This window comes from Argopecten irradians, chromosome 4, assembly GCF_041381155.1.
Source record: "Argopecten irradians isolate NY chromosome 4, Ai_NY, whole genome shotgun sequence".
In the NCBI taxonomy this organism is placed as follows: domain Eukaryota; kingdom Metazoa; phylum Mollusca; class Bivalvia; order Pectinida; family Pectinidae; genus Argopecten; species Argopecten irradians.
In genome coordinates, this window is record NC_091137.1 from 47,798,157 (window position 1) to 47,813,340 (window position 15,184).

Here is a 15,184-nt window from a genome sequence, read left to right on the forward strand (position 1 = left end):
CCCTTCAGTACTTTCTGAGAAATAGCGGTAACAAACTTTAACTATCAAAATCCAAGATGGCTGCCTGGCGGCCATCTTGTTGACCGATCAGTCCCAAAATACAATATGCACAACTAGGGTCCTAGGGGAACCTACATATGAAATTTGAGAAAGATCCCTTCAGTGCTTTCTGAGAAATAGCGGTAACAAACTTTAACTATCAAAATCCAAGATGGCTACCTGGCGGCCATCTTGTTGACCGATCAGTCCGAAAATGCAATATGCACTACTAGGGTCCTAGGGGAACCTACATATGAAATTTGAGAACATTCCCTTTAGTACTTTTTGAGAATTAGCCGTAACAAACTTTAACTATCAAAATCCAAGATGGCTGCCTGTCGGCCATCTTGTTGACCGATTAGTCCCAAAATACAATATGCACAACTAGGGTCCTAGGGGAACTTACATATGAAATTTGAGAAAGATCCCTTCAGTACTTTTAGAGAAATAGCGGTAACAAGAATTGTTAACGGACGGACGGACGGACGGACGGACGGACGGAAGGACGGACGGACGGACGGACGGAAGGACGGACGGACGACGGACCACGGACGAAAGGCGATTTGAATAGCCCACCATCTGATGATGGTGGGCTATAAAAAAATTGAATTACAATGTGGTATTAGATTTTGATGGAAAAACATATTTCAATTATTCCACTGTATAAGCCTCTCATATCGAATTTATATATTTACTGAAAATACCTTATTCAAAATAAGATATTCATTTAATTGTAATTAATTTTAGTTTTGGAATGTGAAATAAAACTCCCCAAACAAATATGTGTGTAATTTAGATATCATATCAACTAATAATTTTCGTTGACATTAAATTTGTTTATTTTTGTGATTTCACGAGACATTATGTAATGTGGTCGGGAAAATTTTGTCTGAATCTTCACTGATATAATGGTGAGCTAAGTTAAGTTATGATAGATATATGATAGTAATATTGCAAAATTAATTTTTTTTGCCCTTTTTAGTCAAAATACTTTAATTTTTTTAACCACAAAAAGTACTGGCAATACAGTATTTAAAAATGCGTTCATCACAAAATTCTTAATTTAATTTTTGCTGTTTTTAGTCAAAATGCCAAAAAAAAATTATATGCTTGAAATAACTGGCAATACAATATCTATTAACAATGCTATTGTTAATTTGTTCTTGCATTGATGGTGTTTCTTGGTCTGGCTTGTTTTAATCTTTGTCCTTGTTTAGTTACACTGGTTCCAGGATATTCATCAAATTTTTTTCGTACAGGGCGATGATAAGCATAATGGATGCCCCTAAGATCATTCCGATGACTTGGATGAAGAGATGGAAGAATGGATGTTCTCCTTGTTTCGTGTCCACGGCGGTTAGCTCGGGCAACTAGTAAAATAAACAATAATACATACAATAAATTTAACACCAATCCTGAACATTAATCAAAAACACAATAGGTTTTTATAGTCACAAAACTTGTTTTCAGCAATCAGGTACTTTTTCAGTTTTTCACCAACTGACTCGGAGAACATCATCAAATACATATCATTTTGGAGCTGTTTTACAATTTCCTCGCATTTGTTTAATTAAATTCACCCCCCCCCCCCAAATCCTTAATGAACTGTTCCAACCTTTGTAACAGAACAGTCCAAATGTATCTTTAGGGATAAATTAGTAAAACAAAGACTTACCATGTCTACCAAGGCTATATAGAGGAACATTCCAGCCACTGATATAAACACCCAAGTGATGGAATCCCCAAAGTTTCCAATAGCAACACCAATCAGCATGCCGATGAATGCCAGGATGGATGACACACAGTTATACATGACTGCCTGTTTCACAGTCATTCCTGCTCTCAGCAACACAGCAAAGTCACCTGGCAATGGCAATTTTTTTAGAAAATAAGTCATTTTGGGTTAGAAAATAGGTCATTTTGAGCAAAAGTAAATTAAATACCCTATCTTGATGTAGAACAAATTAAATATGGTCAAACAGACTGTAAAGACCATATTTATTATTAAGAACACAGAACAAAGGTCCAATGGGCCTGAATCATTCATCTGATATCTGATAATCTTGGTTCATCATAAAGACAGAGTGAGTAAGAATTTCTATGTATGGCTATATATGGCTCAGAAATAAACTTTGTTAATTTTTAAGGTGTAAACTTTCAGGATTTACAGTAAAATACTATATGGAACTTTTTCGCTGAGGTTTATTTTAGCGAATTACATAATAACCTTTGAAATGGTCGTTTAAACAACAGCCTCTTCACATGTAAAACCATGATATTTTGATAACTTTTTGCAAGATATTAATTTTCATGATTCTGGGCCAATCCAAATTTTAGCAAAATTAAGAGCTCTGTCAATATTAGCAAAGTAAATACAGTAATAACATGAATTATTTCTAGCAACAGAAGTCAGCATGCATAAATTTTAAACTATGAGCCAGACAATCCTAGCGAGTTGGAAAGACAGAAATACAAAATTACCAATTTCATGGGGAAGTTCATGGCAGAACACGGCCACGGATGTACTGAATCCTCCAGTGATAGAATTTGAAAAGGCCGCTCCGATCGCCAGTCCATCACAGAAGTTGTGGATTCCGTCACCAAGAATCACCATCCAAGCAATGGAGGCCACGGACGTGGGCAGTATGTGGGAATGGCCGTGGTGATTGTGAGAGTGGCTGAGGACAGAGCTAGGGTTCTCCGCGTCAACCATTTCAAACTGTCGGTCTTTATCATCGTGGGATTCATGGCTATGTGAACATTTCTTGTGGGATGACTCCGCAAAGTTGGTAAGGGCTAAAACAAAACAGGCCATATTTAAATATACTGTTACTTGTCTATAACCAAGTTTATTAAAAATTCATATGTGTCATAACTTGGCGAAACTTTTGACTTCATGGTCTGACCCTATGTACTCATTCAATCATCCTTGATACTTCAGGGGTTACTACTACTGACATTATATCCACCCCTGGACTATATCTCATGGCTTGAGGCAACAACACTAGTACTGCAGATGTTAAATATAATATACAGTCAAAATTTGTTTTGAGCTCTTATTTGTACTTATAAAATTGAAATGTATTGCAAGTGTTTTGGAAGTGAAAAACATATTAAAAGCTTTTCTTGATATGAAAGCATGGAAATCACACCACATATAATTTTTACATCAGCTATAAAATTTACACTGAACACTTACACCACAGATTTTTGGCCAGGTGAGTTAATGAAATATTACCTTTTTGTCCTGGATGGATGCCCATGACTTGCTCTTTACAATCTGGGTCAGTGACACGCATGGCACCGCACTCAGTCAGTGGAATGTTTGTATGTTCGTCATCTACGTCATCAGATTCCTTTACAAACACAGACCCAGTCTATAAGAATAATACCAGTTTGTTTTAAAGAACATTTTTCATTAAACCTTTTTGCAAAAATAAAAAAAAAAAAATCACTAAACCGAACCTTTTCCTGAGTGACAGTTTCATTTTGAATCTCATCTAAAAGCAAATGCTTGCAATATGAACAGAATGCACAGGTAGTTGGTATCTTACACTTCAAGGATATTTTGGAGCTCAACATGGAAAACCGAGACGACACTGCAAAGCCTCCTAATCTAGGCTTTTCTAAGTCTCACACCATTTCAACCTTGTAAAGATATACAACAGCATGTTCATAATGAACACGCTTATATCAACAAATTCATTGTTATTATGTAATATATTAGTATAACTAAACTTGTATGCGTATAAGAAATTTTGTTAGGAAATTCCCCAGGTTTGTTATATCTGTTTTACATTATTAGTTCGCGATTATTATAACCATATTTTATGTGATTTTTTCTTTCTTTACTGACCTTCTTTTGTTTGCGTTTGAGGTTGGTAACGATAGACAATACTCTCTCCATGGTGAAGAAAAGAAAAATGGCACCCATCCCACACAGGCCCTTCAAGACTGCTGTATTATGCATTTCATCCCCCTCACTCTCGTGGCTATCAGAACTGTGATCATGGCCACCTTGTAATGCCTGCAGAAAAAGATCATTCATGAACACAACTAAACAACAAAGTATCTATAACATTATAGAAGAGGCCTGATGGGCCGTAACAGTCATCTGACAATCATTTTAAGTTTCTTAAAACAATTGCAAGCTTATCTTTGGTAAATGCATATCTTCTAAAACTAATGACATAAAGATGTGCCATTATTATACTATGTCAGTAGCGCTTGTTTCTAAACCAGAATGATACAGTAGTGTTGTGAATCGGTTGCATTTTCATGATCAATCTTCACTTCCCAGCAAGTAATTGATGTTCGACTAATGAGATGAAGTTTACTTCACTCCGAGTACAGATTTCATTTTCTTACTTTTATAACCAAACTACCAATCTACTTTGTCCAAGTGCTGCATTTCATTGAATTTTTTTCCCCAATACAACGCTAGCTTCCTTGACGAGAAACTTCCGCCGTGACCCACAAAATTCTAATCATTATATATTGTAAATGTTAGTCAAACTGTGATCGATCATGATAACCAACGATCAATTTATCATTTCCCGGTAGAAACGACTAGACATTGACTAAATCAATTAATTGGAACAACATTATGCTATGGTGAATTTATAGGCAAAGGGAGATAACCATCAATTTATTGTCCAAATCAAAGAAACAGAAATAATTTGAAGTTGCTAAGTATCTGTCTTACAATGTTGTTTTTCATCTTGAAAGAGTATTTCATCAAGCTTACTACAGGGCTAATATCTGAATAATTTAGGCCTTTAAAAAGTTAATTTGTTGAAGAATTCCATTAATAAATTTCTAGATCTCTCTCAACAACTCATGTTGAGAGGTGAACCTGGAATATGGTCCAACAAATTCTATACGCTATACTTACATGTGGCAGTAGATGTAACATGGCATCGCCTGATAGGGCTCCCACCGCCAGAGCTACCAGGAACAAGAGCAGGTGGTTGTAAAAGACTTTCTGCATGATCGGGACCACGGCCACTCCCAGCAGTCCGACCAAACTAATGATGATTATCGCTATGGTGGAGTATCCCCATACTTAAATCAAAATAATAACAAAGTTGTAAGACTAATATATATATTGTATAGTGCAGTTGTAAACAGGAATAATTCTGCAAATGTTTAATTCAAATATATATACGTTTCATGTTGATGTTATTTTTGCGATAGCTATAACTTTATTCTTTTAGCAATGGTTTATACGCATTGATTTGAATACCCCATTAACTGATGATGGTTGGATGAAATGTATAGGTAACAAAATAAAACATGTTTTAATGTAGGATTTCATAAACATATTTAAGGATTATATATATACTTTTTTTCCGAAAAAATCTTGATAATGTTGCATTTTCGCACTGGTACCATTCTCCATATTTCTTCAGCTAGAGGTACATGAAAAATACTGCATTAATCGCTAACATACAAACAGCCAAAACAATGATCATTGATTTTACCTTCTGCTGAAATGTGCTTAAATGCGTCTGCAACAGGCTGCGTGGCAGGATGAACATGGTGATGTTGTTCTAAGTTTTCTCTACACTTGGCACGGGAAAGTGTGGATAATATTCCAGGACATATCAACAACAACTTTTCTGGGCTGAATGTCTCGCTCTCATGGATGTGGAAGTCCTCAAATAGGTCATCACACTAACAAAGAAAATTGATATATATGTACATATATGTGTAATTTACACAAAAATACATGTAAAATAATTTTTTTTGCTTTTGGTGTGTATGTGCAATCAGTACTTCGTTTCATATAGAACATAGTGCCAAGGAATTTTTCTGAGATGCAATTAATTATTTTTAATATTTTCAATCTTGAGGTAAGTAAGTTACTTTTGTAACTGAAGAAAATAACTAATTCTTTTGTTCTTGTTTTTGATAGAGAAAAAAAAAAACAATTGTCAGTGCACATGGTGGGACATCTTTAAATGAAAACATGCCCAAATTATTGATGAGTTACTTTTCAATGATTACCTTTTCATTATCGTCTGATGTTGTATGGCCATCCCCAAAGTGGTAATGTGAATCTTCAGATTTTTTGCTTCTTCCACTTAATGAAGCTTTACTTGATCGACGTTTCCTTGTGTCCGAGTCATTTGTATGTTTGTGATTAATGTCTGTATGATTATGGTGATTATCATGATCGTTGTGATTTGAGTGATCATGATCGTGATGCTCATCCTCATCCTCAGTGTCCGTATGGTGATGATCTTCATGGTTCGTGTCCGGATGATGTTTATCGTGATCTGAGTCGTGTAAGTGCTCTGCGTGATCAGCATCATGACTATGTCCAGCATGACTATCAGTTGAGTGCTCCTCATGTTCCGCATCATGATTATGGCCAGCGTGACTATCCGATGAGTGATGTTTGTGTCCAGTGTGAACATGTTTGGGAAGCACGTTAAGGCCCATGCCAAGACTCTCCAACAAGTGTATTATCCCATCGAAGCTTATCACGCCATTACTGCCAAACCTGTCCACTAAATCTTGTACATAGATCTCCTGAGCTTTTCTTAATTCCTCTTCGTTCATTCCATGATGGTCATGAATGCCTGTATTGTTCGGAATCTCGTGGGTTGAATTTGAAGACAGCGGATTTGGAGCACCGTTTGCATGAGCATTAATGGGGAGACAGGTAAGGGTGTGTATTGTTAGACATATCAAACAAAGACGAGATTTTGGTGAAAAACACATGGCTTGTATCCTCTTCTGCTGACCTGAAAAGACATTTTAAGCAATTGAATTTGATGTATTTTGTGTAAGCCAAATAAATCCTTGCTTGCATGCTCCTGTACCGAGGGTGCCAATCTAACCGTTATGCCATTTATAGGTTGTTGTATATGCTACAAATGGCAGCCTTTGCTCTACCTCATCAGTGATAAAGCAATTAATTCACCATATATATTAATCACCTTTCTGTATTTAAAATACATTAGAACTCATTCACTTGGTTATTGAAGTACTATTTAATGTCATGTAAACATTATTTTATTATTAATGCTTGGTTTCGGAAAAATAGTTGTCTATATGCAATTAGTTGAATATTCAAATAGACCTATTTGGGTCATGCCCATCATGATCGATCAGGCCCCTTAGCCGGTAGTAGGGGTCAGCCCAATCATTTGTACAATTTTGAATCTCCACCTTAAGGTTTAACGCTAAAAAGAGTGCAAGCACCTACCATTTGCGCAATTTTAAATCCCAACCCCATAAGGATGCTACCAATGTAATATGAGCCTTACGAAATGAATTGTTTCAGAGAAGAAGTCGTTCATAATGAAAATAGCCAAAGTGATCCCTTTTGGCCCCAATTTCCCATGGCAAAGCCTCTAATATAATTTTTTCCCATCATTCTCAAAGTTACTTAAAAACTCTCCAAAAATATTTGATGAACAGGTTAAGATTATTATTATTATTATTTTTTTTTTTTTTTTAAATATTTGTGCATTTCTTTCGAAAAGTATACATAAACTGCATTAGAAATATATTACCAGTATTTCACATTTATCACTTTTCCCAAATCGTTACTTTGTCAAACATTTTATCTCCCAAAGTCAAATCCACAGGCCCCTGGCATTTACAAACTAGTGAGAAAAAAAAACAACCCTACAGGTGTTTGTGAAATGTTAAAACTCATGTGATATTCCTCGTGCTTACAATTTGTGGTGCAGCATGTGTATGCCGATCAATATCTGTCCTGCATCAGTGAAGTCAAGCGTCTTTTGTCTGTGACCTTTAATTTTGTCTGTGACCTTTGTCTAGAGCTAATATAACTTAAATTGAGCTGTCTGAGAACACCAAAGCTCGCCTCTGGCAGCCATCGAATGCCTAAGTACTTATATATATATTATTCAAGTGCATATTTAGCCATTGGGCCTCTTAAAATCAAAATCTTGTGTTTTTATCGCTAAAGTGAAATGCCATATACACCACATATGTAATCCTAAGTCCTTATAATTATATACCAAGGCAGGAATCAATGTCAATTGTACAAAGAAAAGTATCATTAATTGGCATCTCTTTTTCATCCTTGAAATATTTATCCACACCAAATGTAGAAATCAATGTCAATTGTTATAGATAACAGTTTTTCAACACCTGCACAAAAACCTTAAACTCATGATTTTTGGGCCCATTGGGCCTCTTGAAATTTTCAAAATATTGCATTTTCTTCCTTAAAATGATAGTTCATACCCATCACAACACTTATATATAATTCTAAAATAATTAAGAAATCAATGTCAATTGTTAAATGAATAACAGTTTTTCAACACTTGCACCAAAACCTTTACCTTGTGATTTTGGGCCCATTGGGCCTCTTGAAATTTTACAAATATTGCATTTTCTTAAATGTCAATTATTACGTAGAACTGATTTTTTAACACTTGCACCAAAACATTAACCTGGGATTTCCAATGCCGACGCCAGAGTATGTGATACCATAAGCCAATTAGAGAAGGAAGCTAATTAACTATCACTCTTACAACAGTGTTTTTACCTCAGGTGCATTTTCTTGCTTGACACCATTTTTATCATCTCTTTAGTGGTTACTTCTCACATTTGTTCAACTTCATTAAATTACGTCAAAAAGTGACACTGGCTCGAATATATAGTGTACATATAAACTGTATACCTGCTGTATTTCATTGCCATCAATTATAATACATGTAGTTAATGATATTGTGTATTTGTCAATTTTTTCATAAGGGATGTACAAACTATGTCCATGTTAAAATTTCATTTTATGGATTATGTAACAGAATTTGCCTCATTGTCCTTCAAATGACATTGACTGAACTATTTTTCGCTGATATAAATATATATGTAATATATTAATTTTATATATCAGTTTAAAACTAGTCAGTATATATTATATATGTTAGTTACACATGTTTTACCAAGTAATAGTACAACAAAATATCTACACCATAACATTAATAAATCTGATCAATTTTTGGGTAATACATGTGTAAACACATACATACATTAGCCTGTATTTTTTGTATCAAGATTCTAAAATCCTTCTTAAATATTCAATATGTCTGCCATATGGCGGCCATCTTGAATTTTGAAACAATTTATATATTCATGTACTAATAAATGCTATGAAGTACACTTTTAACTCACTCAAACAATGTTAGAATTCAATATATGATGGGACACCTTTGAATCATTGACATTTTAGTTTAATTTTGAACATTTAAATGATTCAGTCTACTTTGCACAAAATAAAAATTCTGCCCAAACAATGCATTCAATACGAAATATCTTTGAAATTATCTTGACCAGGGTTACATTTATATATATTGTGGTCTATTTCTGTCAATATTAGGAAAGTAGGATTTTCACGTAAACATATAGGACCTAGAACATATTGGCCTAGAAAATGACGTACATAACATAATGTTGTCTGGCTTCTCGGAGACAGACACAGAAGGTTAAATGGCCTCCTTGGCAAAAAGACAACAAAATGTTTATCATCATTCACTTGTGACATAGCTAGACTAACGATAATATTCATAATCTTAATAATCATTAAGCAAACAGGCACTTGTGCCCCGAATTCGCGCCAGCTATCTACTCTGGCTAAACGAAAGAATGACAAGCGATAGACAATGGTGCGTGAACAATGTTTTGCATATTTCTACTTTACTTAAGTCATTTATACATTCATAACTCCTTTAAAAGTTGTGTCTAGCTCTAGTATAGGTTTTACATTAAACTGCCTTCCCATTTAGTCCGATATTTACCTTTTACGGCAATTTTTGAAGTGTCGTGTGCAGAGTATGAAAACGTGATTCAAATATGGCTGCCAGTTTCACGATTCACGTACTAAGAACTCGTCGTTCGGAACCTTCTAGCATTTTCGTCGAATGGCATGATTCATCCCAGTGTTATCGAAGGTATGTGGGATTGGCTCTGTCTGACCGAAACAGTAGGGGTTACAAGGATTAAGTTCGTAGGTAGCTGAATGGGCTACTGTAAGCGAAAGATTTATCAGTTCAGAGATTTGGAAATAAAGTTTACTGTCCGACATCTATAAAACACGATGATGCGTGAACTTCTGTAGATGTTTACATGGATACTTTAATCACAGGTTTAGCCGTGTGTGTGTTTTTATCTTTAAAATTTATTTTTGCAGTCCTGAAATTAAGTCAAAACATAATTATATACATATGTAGTTCGAGAATTTTTTATGCAAGAATTAGGAGTTTTTGGTAGATTCAAAATTGGATCATTTCTTTACTTTAAAAAACCCATTTTAATCGAGCACCAGTGCGACAACATTGTAGCAATCGATGAGTTCATTTTATTGCCAATTTGTGGAGGACTCAAATATTTGCATTGAGCAAAAAAAAAACATGACGTACGCTACCCAGAGATTTATTTTATTTAATTATCTACGTCTCTGACGCTACCCGAACCCCCCCCCCCCCCCCTTTAATGCCCGTTTTAAAAAATTAAGATACAAGTTATTCAGAGAAATTTTGGCATCAAAACATTTTTCTTTAAACCTTAAATATGTTAAAATTATGTAAAATGAGATATTTTGGTCATGACGCACGCTACCCATAGATCTATATAATTAAATTATCTATGTCCCTGACGCTACCCGACCCCCTATTTTTCATGCCTGTTAAAAAAAAAGAAAAAAAAAAGATACAATTAAGTTATTCAGAGAAATTTTGGCATCAGAACTTTTTTCTTTAAACCTTAAATATGTTAAAAGGATATTTATAAAATAGAGTATTTTGGTCTGCAAACTTATAAGGTCACTGACTGGACAGAGAGAATGGAATGTGTGTGTGTAAGTGATATTTTACTGTCTTTGTCAAGAAATAATTGATATTGCCCAAATCGACACCTAGCTTAAGCATCTAGAATTTCCAAAATAAATTTTGATACCCCTGGCCCCTGGACGACCCTAAGAGGCCTAGACCTACCACCGTGCACGTGCGCTTATAGTACCAAAAGATAATCCCACACAGCTGCTTTTTTAATTATAAATGAAGACCTCTATTTACATGCGCCTGTGTACAACGTTAAACCCCGTCTCGGTCTTGGGCCTCAAGTGTACGCAGTGACCTCGATCCGACGCCCCCTTTCACTTTCAACTTCCATTAGATCTAGGAGGGCCACGTACACGTATCAAATTCATGAATGTTCAATAAAATACATTCATTGCCCATGTTTTTTTTATGAGCTAGCGAGGGTTTATCTTCTATATATGTGTGAATGTAATGTATACTTTAATTTGCCAGAGGATTATATATACATGTACATGTATATATGTACATGTATGCACATGCTAAATATTGATATTATTTTTTTATATTTAATATTGTTGTAAGTCAACAAGAAAAACTTGTCTCCATGCAGAAACCTACATGTATATATGTTTATATAAATCATATGATGGGATGGTAAGAGACCTTATTTTTTAAGTATGATGGCGTGTCCTTGACGTCCATGTCCTCCGACGAGTGAAACGTTCACCTTGCAGATGTTAGGTCTAGTGGGTTAAACCTGTCTATTTTATAAGTTTCTCACTATACATGTTGTGATAGACAAAAAAAGCTTAATAATATGTAGGCCGGTTTTTAGCGGACTACTTGTATATGATGGTTGATACGATATTCAAGATGATGGAATATATAATTTTCAAGATGGCCTCTTGTCAGCCATCTTGAATTATTCATGAGTACACATTATAACTATTTAGCTATTGAGGCCTATCGAAGTGCGCATGTGCAGATTTTTATCAGGATGACCGAGTGCATGAATTACTGTAAGGGTGATGAATTAAGGAAAATTCAAAAAAATCTCGTGAGTCATCAGAAAATATCGTGTTCAATTTATAACTACAATACAATACAACATAATGTTTCACCTGTTGTTAAAACAGACAGACTTTGGGCTTACTAGGTGATCGGTGTTATCAATAATAAAACATACTGATGTGTGCTGGAAAGGGAACTCTTTTTTTTTTTTTTTTTTTTTTTTTGGGCCAAGATGGATATCAACAATGGTTGTTTTCCTTGACGCGAGCATTCTTGGACTGAGGAACAGGATCAACTTACTTGCCATTGCAGTGGGTTAATAAATGGAAAAATTTCAAAGATGGCTGCCACGTTCCACATCTTGAATAATAATAACATCCATGCAATCACAACATCGCACAGGTATTCACGAGGGTATCATTCATTCATCATACAAATCCACATTCATTCAAAAGTTCCACAAAACGTGGTACACCTACAAAATCAACTTATCGTTTGATACACATAGAATCAAAGCGAACACTAAATAAGTACATTGGCACCACAGGGACCTGCTGCACGAAAATTTTTAACCAATAGTATACATATATATATATATATGTATACTATTGGTTAAACATTTTCGTGCCAGGTCCCTGTGATTGGCACTACGTTAATTGTTTTAAACCGGCGCAAAGTACATGTCGTGTATATAGGTGTATATGCTGTATCGACAGAAGAAATTACACAACAGAACAAGGAACTGTTCAATAAATATATTTTAATTATCCATATCTAATATATGCACGGACTTATATTACTGTTAAAACGTTTATCGTATATCTACATTTAACCGCGCAATATGAAAAGAATTTTTTATATGCGTACTTTAAATTTGACAGATGTTGTGCATGTATGTACATATGCCTAGATACCATAGAATGTCATATTTATCTAGTCAGTCAACATAAAATACCTGTCACCAGAAACATACATGCATATGTTATGTTGTGTTGTCATCGACTAGGTGATGATACATCACCAGATGGTAAAGGACGTTTTAACGGATGATGGAGCACAGGCTTTTGGCTCTATAGATATATAGATATATACGGACATCTCGGTGTATGCGTACATACTGTACACATATTATCTAGAGGAATATATATATATATATATAAATAAAAAAGAACAATGTCCATGTGATGGTTTCCATATACATAAAAAACACAACTATATATATATATATGCCTATAGACCCAACACAGCATGTGGATGGAATATCTAAAGAGGCCGTTTCCTTGGCGGCCATCTTGGACGAAGATCCTAGATGATGCGATATGCAATTTTCAAGATGGCCGCCAAGTTGGCCATCTTGAATTTTGATATATCACGGGGGTTTCAACATGTTACCTAGTTAATCGTTGATGGGGTCACACCGAATCCAAGCAAACATTTAGTAAATTGACGCTAAATTAACTGTAACAGACACAAACCGACTTCGATGTTGATTTGTGTGTGTGTGTGTGTGTGTGTGTGTGTGAGAGAGAGAGAGAGAGAGAGAGAGAGAGTGTGTGTGTGTGTGTGTGTGTGTGTACCAGTGTATTACAGTAGCGGCATGAGAAATTACACAAAAGGATGGACGGTTCAATAAAATATATATTCGTTGTCCATACTCTTATAAAAACAAGACATTGATTAATTAAAGACAAAGAAATGAGCTTTATATAATAATGTGATATCTAAAGAGGTTGAGTACTTGACAACCATCTTTAATGAGGAAGCGATCACCTGGCATATTTATCATCCTCAGGGACCTGGCACGAATTTCTAACCAACTATATATAGTATATAATACAGATTTAACATATATATTTTTGGTAAGAAATTCGTGTCAGGTTTCTGTGGGCTGATGCAATATATAGCCAAGATGATGCAATATGCAATTTTCAAGATGGCCGCCAAGTGATCAGCCATCTTGAATTTTGATATATCACGGGTTTTTCTATTACAATATCTACTATATATACTAAAACAAATCTGCGATCGATCTCTAATCTGTATATATATACAGACTTCAGTTTGTCAGTTCATTTTTTCTTCATTTACCGGACAATATGAAAAGAATCGTTTTCATATATTTAGATATGCATACTTTAATTTTACCAGGTGATGTACATATATGTATATATGCCTAGATACCAAAGAATGTTATATTTATCTAGTCAGTCAACAAAAATGTAACTGTCACCAGAAACACGTTGTGTTATTATATGTTTATGCTAGGTGATGTTACCTGAACAGGTAGTGAATTACCTTTTCTCGGATGAAGGAACGCAGGCTTCTGGCTCTATAGACATACGGACACCTCTATGTGTTTGTACATAATGTATACACATATTATCTAGAGGTGTATGCCTATAGAGTCAAAAGCCTGTGGATTAAATATTTAAAGAGGTCTTGTCCTTGACGGCCATCTTATATGACGAAAACGATCAAATTTGCATATTGGCTGATGCAATATATATCCAAGATGATGTCATATGCAATTTTCAAGATGGCCGCCAAGACAGCCATCTTGAATCATGATATATCACAAGAATTTCAACATGTAACCTACCTTTTTTTGTAGTTTATCGTTGATGGAGCCACACCAAATCCAAGCGAACACTTATACATATTAATTGTTTTAAACCGGCGCAAACACTTCGTAATTCAATGTTGATTTTGTTTGTGTACCGGTTACAATAGCGACATGGGAAATTACACAAAAAGATGGACTGTTCAATAAAATATATATTCGTTATCCATACTAATTCAAGATGGCCGCCAAGTAATCCATCTTGAATTATTCATGAGTATATTTAGCTATTGCGGACTATCGGCGTACGCATACGCGACTCCTTTTTAATGCCATGCTGAAGTACGTATAACGAGCCAGGTACAGAATTCAGTAAACTCTAATAATTCGTTATATTTCAAGACAACAAGAGATGGGATATATTATCTTGACGGTCATCTTCGATGAGGAAATAATCACCTTGCATATTGGCTGATGCAATATATATATCCAAGATGATGAAATACATAATTTTCAAGATGGCCGCCAAGTCAGCCATCTTGAATTATTCATGAGTATATTTAGCTATTGCGGACTTTCGGCGTGCGCATGCGTGCGCGACTCGGTTTTAATGACAGGCTGTGGTACGTATAACCACAGGCGCCTGCATCTGGTTTTGGAAAAATAAAATAACCTAGATCAACCCACTATATCTTTATCAAACTAGAAGCAGACGCCTGTGGTATTAACGAGACAGGTACCTATGTGGATTATAGAGATTGATTTATTG

At 35.1% G+C, this 15,184-nt stretch overlaps 1 protein-coding gene across 2 annotated transcripts; it reads right to left on the reverse strand.

Moving 5' to 3' along the window:
* On the reverse strand, positions 1 to 9,899 carry LOC138321851 (zinc transporter ZIP10-like). 2 transcript variants are annotated; one of them, XM_069265850.1, is made up of 9 exons: positions 9,825 to 9,899; positions 6,049 to 6,791; positions 5,523 to 5,715; positions 4,934 to 5,103; positions 3,896 to 4,066; positions 3,278 to 3,395; positions 2,521 to 2,835; positions 1,715 to 1,902; positions 1 to 1,409 (listed from the first exon to the last, which is right to left on the reverse strand). In XM_069265850.1, exons 2-9 carry the CDS (start codon positions 6,766 to 6,768, stop codon positions 1,257 to 1,259), a joined length of 2,028 nt encoding a protein of 675 aa, XP_069121951.1. In that variant the 5' UTR covers positions 6,769 to 6,791; positions 9,825 to 9,899; the 3' UTR covers positions 1 to 1,256. The 2 variants fall into 2 exon arrangements, with proteins under 2 accessions (XP_069121951.1, XP_069121950.1); XM_069265849.1 differs by having other exon boundaries at positions 2 to 1,409; positions 3,278 to 3,416.
* Between the last annotated feature and the right edge of the window lie 5,285 nt (positions 9,900 to 15,184).

Excerpts from the sequence above, each read along its gene's own strand:
- LOC138321851 (XM_069265849.1), bottom strand. The coding sequence starts at position 6,768 with ATGTGTTTTTCACCAAAATCTCGTCTTTGTTTGATATGTCTAACAATA. Across the intron at positions 5,716-6,048 it reads CATCAGACGATAATGAAAAG|TGTGATGACCTATTTGAGGA; the intron begins GTAATCATTGAA and ends TTTCTTTGTTAG. Across the intron at positions 2,836-3,277 it reads CATCCATCCAGGACAAAAAG|CCCTTACCAACTTTGCGGAG; the intron begins GTAATATTTCAT and ends GTTTTGTTTTAG.